The following is an 8,349-nucleotide window of genomic DNA, read 5'->3' on the forward strand; positions in this document are numbered from 1 at the left end:
AAGGGTCGGAATTGGGGGTTAAATCACCAAAAATGGGGGCTTCACGGTGGCAGAAGGGTTAGTGCGTCTGCCTCACAATACGAAGGTCCTGCAGTCCTGGGTTCAAATCCAGGCTCGGGATCTTTCTGTGTGGAGTTTGCATGTTCTCCCCGTGAATGCGTGGGTTCCCTCCGGGTACTCGGGCTTCCTCCCACTTCCAAAGACATGCACCTGGGGATAGGTTGATTGGCAACACTAAATTGGCCCTAGTGTGTGAATGTGAGTGTGAATGTTGTCTGTCTATCTGTGTTGGCCCTGCGATGAGGTGGCGACTTGTCCAGGGTGTACCCCGCCTTCCGCCCGATTGTAGCTGAGATAGGCGCCAGCGCCTCCCGCAACCCCAAAAGGGAGTAAGCGGTAGAAAATGGATGGAGTTTGACTTATCAGTAATTCTTGGCAGGCGCATACTATATACACGGCGGCAATTCAAGGAAATACGGTAATTGAAATACCACAACACTGGATATTGTTCCGATAAGTTACATTTAAGAACTTGCACACAAAGCAACACTGGAGGTGACTATGATGTGTGCATTTTCCGCACATGCCTACTAGGTTGCTTTGCACCGGCGGACGGAGGGGGCGCGGGGGTCCTAAATGGTGGCATTGTTGTGTGTAGACACGGATAAAGTTAGGTGTGATTCACCCTGGATAACCTTATCTGGCTTGGTGTAAACAAAGCCTTAATGTCCTTTGCCTGCTGGGTTATAGTATGGAATTTACGATAATCCCCCTGTTCCTCTCAGGAATGGGGCCGTATAAACCCCCTTCCCTGCTGAATGAGTCGTTGACTACCTTGGCAGCTGTTGTTTGTATGCACCTTTGCCTGGATGGGCTGGAAGAGAAATAGCGCTAACAGCCAGCAGCTATTTATGGTATGATTCGAGCCCCTGACGGGCCGACCCGTGACAAACGGACGGAACAACATGCCTTTAGAAGTTACAGTATCATGCTCATACAGGCGTCCAGTGGTATTCCCGGTTAACGCGGCGTTGGCCTCTTTTACCCAGATCGCAGTTTGACCGCACTTTTGATTGAGCACATGTGACTGACCGCAAAGCCTCGTCTTTTTCAACGGCTGAATGGAGCGACGCCGTAATGAGGCGGAGGAGGTGAGAGCCGTTCGCCTGAAATGCGATTCCTCTGAACAGGAGTTGGCTGGCGTCGCCTCGTTTCGCACGTTAGGAGGAAAACCAGCATTTGCATCCTGCAGGCGCTCTCTGCTAAGTCACGACAGCAAAATGCTGAACACGGAAGAAAGAAACAAGGAGACAAGACGATTCGGCGAGGAGGGGAAATTGGTGTCTTTTAAATGCAAAGAATTGGAAATGGAAGTGTGAGCACCCCCCCCACCCCCTTCCTATAAAAGTGCACACAAAGTCAATCATTCCGAAGAATAGGTTGGACTGCTTTATTTTGCTAGAGGAAATGAATGATAGGTATTTATTGTCATTGCAAAAGTACAACGGAACTTTGTTTACAGCACAAACCCGTTCAAGATGAGACAAATAAACAGTGTACAGGGCTACAGAACAGGAATGCTGATGGGTCGCCACAAGGCACCCCGTAAAAGATGGGGGAAAAAAGGTAAAACGCTATGGAAGAATGAGTAACAAAATATAATCTAGACTGGGCTCTAAAGGGGGCCCAGTCTGGAGTGGGAAAAACCACCATGGCAAAGCACATATACATATTACAACGTATATCTCGAGATATTAGGGACGGCGTGGCGCAGTGGAAGAGTGGCCGTGCAAGACCCGAGGGTCCCTGGTTCAATTCCCACCTAGTACCAACCTCCTCACGTCTGTTGTGTCCTGAGCAAGACACTTCACCCTTGCTCCTGATGGGTGCTGGTTAGGCGCCTTGCATGGCAGCTCCCTCCATCAGTGTGTGAATGTGTGTGTGAATGTGTGTGTGAATGGGTAAATGTGGAAGTAGTGTCAAACCGCTTTGAGTACCTTGAAGGTAGAAAAGCGCTATACAAGTACAACCCATTTATCCTTTATCATTTATATCTAGCAACAGAGGGAAGGGAGTGCGGGGTCATGGTGGTAGGCCGCAGCTCTCAGGCGCTGACCATCCTTTCATCACCCCTATAGGATTTGCATCACTCCTTCTTCTCCCAAGTGTCAAAGTTAGTTGGAGACGAACCCCAAGATGCAGAGAAGGAGGGAGGCTTTTTGCAGGAAAACATGGTTTAATTTAAATACTTAGACAAAAACAAACAAAGGGAATACTAAAACACAAACAACCTGTCAGTGGCAAGCCTGACACCAAGAGTTTGTTCTTTGTCCAGCAACAACCGCTCCGTCACAACAGCAGGTTCCCTAGTATACATACACCAATATGGATATAATAACATTGAGCGACCATGAGGTTAGCTCCATCTTGCCTGGGTATCTTTCATCTTCTGAAGCCTTGTCTGGTGTGGTATGTCCCTTATTCCACTGTGAGTTCTTTTGCACCTGTGTCCCACAGTTGAGATAGTCCAAACAACTCGTAATGACACATTTTTTATCGCAAAATTGAACACTTTTAAGCGAGAAGACAGTTTAATTTCTCCGCTCACATTGTCCCACAGTTTCACCCTCCCGCTATAGATAACGTTTGAGCCTTGATTTTGGTATTCACCATGTTATGTTTGACTTTCAGGACACCCCTGAGTTCATGCGGACCGTCTCTGAGTGAAAACAGACTCTGTATATTTTGCCGAGAAATGGTTCTGATTTGTCTCCGGCCGACCAAAATGCTACAACCATTTTTTTTTCTTCCTCTCACTCATTTTACGCCTTCTGCATGCTGTAGTTAGACGTTTGCCACATGAAAGGCCCATTCAAGCTGCTATCATTCGTACTTGTGAGTGGGGAAGGTGGGGGCAGGACTGCATTAAAGTAACCATTTGAAACAATAAAAAAGAGGGTGGAGAGGGGCTGGGATGCTACAGCGCTCCTGTGTGGTCTCTCTCTCTCTCTCTCTCTCCGGTTCCTCCCTCTCTCACATTCTCTCCAAGCCTAGGAACAGGCGAGAGGGCCCTTCTTTCCTTACTACACACCCAGCGGGGCTTTAAAAAGGCAGGTCTCTCTCTCTCCCTCCGCTTCTGCCTTTTTTTTTTTTTTTTTGATCCGTGCCAGTCTCTCCGGTCTCCGGGTCACATCACACCAGGGATGCAGACGCCACAACGGAGGCCCCGCAACCTCCCACTCATCCTTCTGGGAACCATGCTGCTGGCTGCAGATTGGGCTGCTGTGGAGAGCCAAGGTGAGGAGTCAGCAAGACGGTCGCCGGCCTTGTGGTTGAGATATTTGTAGCGCCGCGTGTGTGGAGGCAGGTAAACTCGACCTGGGAGTGTGTGTGTGTGAGGACAGACTGTGCCTCGCAACAGGGTGCACACACTCAGGTGTGTAGGGGGAGGGGTGATGTGCAGTCCTGCAGAGAGACTAAAGTACTTTAAAGCATATTTTAGCTTACGGACATATCTTGAACTTATTTCAATGTGGTGATGTCTTGCAAACAAAAAAAATGGTGTCATATTCAGCTACTATGTTCTACCCAAAAGCGCTCATCACCTTTGGTTCTTATCTGCAGTCCAATACGAGCATGAGAGAGAACCATCCTACTGGGATACCCGGGCGAAGGCGACACTGGATGCTGCGCTGAAGCTCCGCCCCCGGGAGCACCGGGCCAAGAACATCATCCTATTCCTCGGAGACGGTACGGTCAATGTTACTTTGCGGAATTCCATTATGTTAAAGAGCAGATGTGCGGTCTAGAAAATATAAGGTGGGGAAAGCCGAGGACGACGCGCACGCGTGGGTAGGGTTGTTATGTTCTCCTTCATGTGGAGTGGACGGGACGAGGGAGCTGTGAGCGTGTCGTCCCTCGTTTGTTGCAGCTCCACTGGGTCGGTGTTAGTAGTTGCCAGTGATGGAATGAATGCATAATAAGACCTGATAAGTCCGAACGAGAAAGAGACGATACAATAGTATCTTCTCACATACGCTGCCTGGTGGTTGTTTGAATGCACTGCAGGTTTGTTCTGGATAGTCTTCAGTCACACGCAGGATTCTCACAGGATTGAGGCAAAAATATTTGCTGTAAACCAGGGCTGTCAAACTCATTCTAGATCGGGGGCCACATGGAGAAAAATGTAAAATCCCTGCACGATAACTTAAAAATAAAGACATCTTCAAATTGTTTTCTGTGTTTAAAAATAGAAGAAGCACATTCTGATAAATGTCCAAATCATAATGTTGTTATATTTTTACACTTACATGTTGCGGTTAATAGTATTCTATTTTTATTTGTCGTTATTTATATTTTCTGAATGACTGATGTGACAATGTTGTTCATTTTTAATCTATCATGATAAAAAAATATCAAAATCAAATGACAGTATGCCATGTATGTAGTTTGATCATTTATTTCGATTGATGTACTAACATCACGTGGTTTATTTTGTACATATGTACCATCATCTACAGCAGCACCAAACGCCGCTCCCCCAACCCCGCCCACCTCAACCGACGCACAGGAGGGGGGGGGGGGGGGGGGTATATAATGGAGCCCGAAAGAGTCAGGGATGTATGGGATTCTGGGTATTTGTTATATTGCGTTTATAATGTGCTACAGTGCGGATGTTCTCCCGAAATGTGTTTGTCATTCTTGTTTGGTGTGGGTTCACAGTGTGACGCATATTAGGAAGAGTGCCAAAGTTGTTTATATCACAACCTTCAGTGTAACCTGTATGGCTGTTGAACAACTATGCCTTGCCGTCGCTTGTGCGTTGAGTCAGCAGCCGCACACTAGATGTGGCCGGCCGGCACTCAGATAACATAGTATTAAAATGGATGCTACGACATGGTCGAGAGGACGTTTAAGGCATTGCCATCACGGCACGGCCTCAATATTGTTGTCTGGGTGAAAATCTGAGAATGTTATCCTGGGGAAATTTCTGGGAGAGGCAATGAAATTTGGAAAACCTCCCGGTAAAATGGGGGGGGGGGGGGGTCGGCAAGTATGCAGCTGAGCCACATCAGGGTGATCCGGAGCCACGTGTTGCGGACCCCTGATTTACAGAGATACAAAGAATTGCTATTGCAACATCCAGTAGACACATGTAGAAGAGCTGTTTCTTTCATTCAAAAATTTCTGGTTAATTTGTATACTTAGCAAACTCATCCCGCGGGCTGGATAAAACCTGTTCGCGGGCCTGATCCTGCCCTCAGGCCGTACGTTTGACACCCCTGCAGTAAACGGTTCCGAGCCCTTTTGCACATTTTCACAAAATAAGGTTATTAACACTCTAAACATGAATTAACAACCATTTAGTCACCTTTACATTTGTTTTACCCGATATAGCAGCTTTGAGTGGGTTTGACAGGAGAGTAAAGTACCTTATTTTTCAGACTATATAGTCCACCATGGGCTGGACTCTCACTTTTATGTTGGATATACTATGGACTGAACTTTCACAATATTATGTTTGACCCACTCGATGTCCATTGCATCCGGTCACCCACATCTGCGGTCCTCTCCAAGGTTTCTCATAGTTATTCACACTGACATCCAACTGGGTTGTGAGATTTTCCTTACCCTTTTGTGGGCTCTGAACCGAGGATGTATTTGTGGCTTGTGCAGCCGTTTGAGACACTTGTAATATAGGGCTATATTGATTGATTGATTGAGAGCATACCGGTATATAAGCCGCACCCACTAAATTTAATATAAAACTATTTTTCCATATATTAGCCACATCAGATTATAAACTATAAATATATACATTGTGAAACTAGATTATTTAGACAGAAATATTTTTTAAATGTTTAACTGCATACCTTAATTGTTACCAAACGGTGTCTGTAAAATGGCAATAAATCAAATCAAACAAATCAGACCTTGGCGCGGTTGGAAGAGTGGCCGTGCCAGCAACCTGAGGGTTCCTGGTTCAATCCCCGCCTTCTACCGACCTCGTCACGTCCGTTGTGTCCTTGAGCAAGACACTTCACCCTTGCTCCTGATGGGTCGTGGTTAGGGCCTTGCATGGCAGCTCCCGCCATCAGTGGGTGAATGTGTGAGTGAATGTGGAAATAGTGTCAAAGCGCTTTGAGTACCTTGAAGGTAAAAAAGCGCTATACGAGTATAACCCATTTACCATTTATTTACCATTTACTTCAGGTCTTGGCAATTATTTTGACTCGGGGGGCTAAATTTACTGCGATGAGGTGGCGACTTGTCCAGGGTGTACCCGCCTTCCGCCTGATTGTAGCTGAGATAGGCACCAGCGCCCCCCGCGACCCCAAAGGGAATAAGCGGTAGAAAATGGATGGATGGATAGGGCCAAATTTAGAGAAAAAAATGTGTCTGGGGACCAGTATATCTATTTTTAGGAAAACTAATACAAAACCTCACAATAAAGTCTGATTGAATGCTAAAAATGTTAACGGAATGGAATTTTTATTTTTCTATAAACGATAAAACCCCAAATATTGAGAACATATGAACGTCACACCTCCTCTCAATCGACATGTTTTACAATCAAACCAAATGCAACAAAAATGCAACAAACACAACGAAATATGAACGTGAAGGGTAAAAAAATCAAAAAAACATCTACAATCTGATGTATGTGATATATCACTCAGCTTTAGAACTTTATTGTAAAAATTCTCCTTCCACATTTGTCCCTGACACCCACATTTCATGCTGGCTGTTCTGGAAACGCTCCCCACCCACACTGCTTGGTGCCTCGTCTGACCTGCTGTGACGTAGATTTCCATAGTAACTAGTAGGGTTGTACGGTATACGGGTATTAGTATAGTACCGCGATACTAATGAATCATATTCGGTACCATACCACCTTTGAAAAGTACCGGTCCGCCACACCCTAGGATTTTTTATTAATATAAAGCCAATAATGCAATTTTTTCTGGTCCCCTTTATTTAGAAAAGAATCAAAGTACCGAAAATTATCAAAATAATATTGGTATCTGGACAAAACTAGTCACTAAAATATTATGCAAAATCGCAGAGTCCAACCATTGAAATATGCTGTATAGTTCAAGACTTATTGTAATTTGAAAACATCACTGAACATCATAATGGCAGCTACACTTTCCATCTTAACGATCTAAAAAAAATATTTGGGAATGTCCGGCGGGCCAGATTGAAAAGCTTAATGTGGTAGAGAAAATCAAATTAATTTGCCCAGTTCCGATTTACATCATAGTCGTGGACCCATTAGCTCTCCAATCAACTAAAAAGACTCAAAAATTCCACGTTGATGTCTTGGTGAATTTACTGAGGAATTTATGTTACTGGAACAATACAAACAGAATGCCATTGTAAGTTAACAATACTATGGTGTCAGCATAGGAGCTATTGCTAACGATGCTGGCTTCGTTACATTACGATAGCAGGTACAAATATGCATGAAAACACTCCCATGGATATCACACGTGTGACGGTTTAGTGGGTAAGAATTGTTTTAGTTATATTGTAAAACTTTCTTGGATTGATGAATAAGAATCCATACGAGAAGAAACACGATGGACAATTAGAAGACAGAATGGGACTTGTAGTTCCGGTTCAAAGCTTTAAACAACAGGAAACACTGCAGACACTCATCCAGGATCACCTACAGCAGGGGTGTCAAACTCAAATACAGAGTGGGCCAACATTTTAAACGGAACAAAGCCGCGGGCCAAGGTTGAACAAATTAACCTTTTAATAGGGACCCAAACAAGTTTTGCATTGAATATTGAACAAACAAGGCTTATATAACTTTAGTGACATGCAAAATACAGTTTCAAATAATAATAATAACAATTAAAAAAAATATCAATGGCATATCAAATTACATTTAAATAAAAATGTTATGCCTTTTTTTCCATTTGCAATCTTCTGAGGTAAATATCAAATTTTTTCCACAGGCTAATAATACATTTGAAAATAAAATAACAATAATGAATGAACCAAACATTCAAGCCTTGAAGTGGCAAGAGAACATGCATGAATAAAACGTTAATTATTGGTCAGTTTGCTGGAAGTTTCCCGGAAGAGTTAGTGCTGCAAGGGGTTCTGGGTATTTATTCTGTTGTTACGGTGCGGATGTTTACCCGAAACGTGTTTTTCATTCTTGTTTGGTGTGGGTTCACAGTGTGGCGCAAATTTGTAACAGTGTTAAAGTTGTTTATACGGCCACCCTCGGTGTGACCTGTATGGCTGTTGACCAAGTATGCGTTGCATTCACTTGTGTGTGTGTGTAAAAGCCACAAATATTATGTGACATGCTGTTAGTATGGAGGAAAAGCG

At 44.3% G+C, this 8,349-nt stretch overlaps 1 protein-coding gene across 1 annotated transcript in view; it reads left to right on the forward strand.

The window, feature by feature from the left end:
* The first annotated feature begins 3,155 nt into the window (after nucleotides 1-3,155).
* Nucleotides 3,156-8,349, forward strand: part of alpi.1 (alkaline phosphatase, intestinal, tandem duplicate 1) — a 46,770-nt gene continuing 41,576 nt past the window's right edge. Inside the window, exons 1-2 of the mRNA XM_061883314.1 lie at nucleotides 3,156-3,297; nucleotides 3,625-3,750. Coding sequence (XP_061739298.1) covers nucleotides 3,204-3,297; nucleotides 3,625-3,750 — 220 coding nt within the window. The 5' untranslated portion in view covers nucleotides 3,156-3,203. The remainder of the gene's footprint in view (nucleotides 3,298-3,624; nucleotides 3,751-8,349) is intronic.

This window comes from Nerophis ophidion, linkage group LG22 (genome assembly GCF_033978795.1).
Source record: "Nerophis ophidion isolate RoL-2023_Sa linkage group LG22, RoL_Noph_v1.0, whole genome shotgun sequence".
Taxonomy (NCBI): domain Eukaryota; kingdom Metazoa; phylum Chordata; class Actinopteri; order Syngnathiformes; family Syngnathidae; genus Nerophis; species Nerophis ophidion.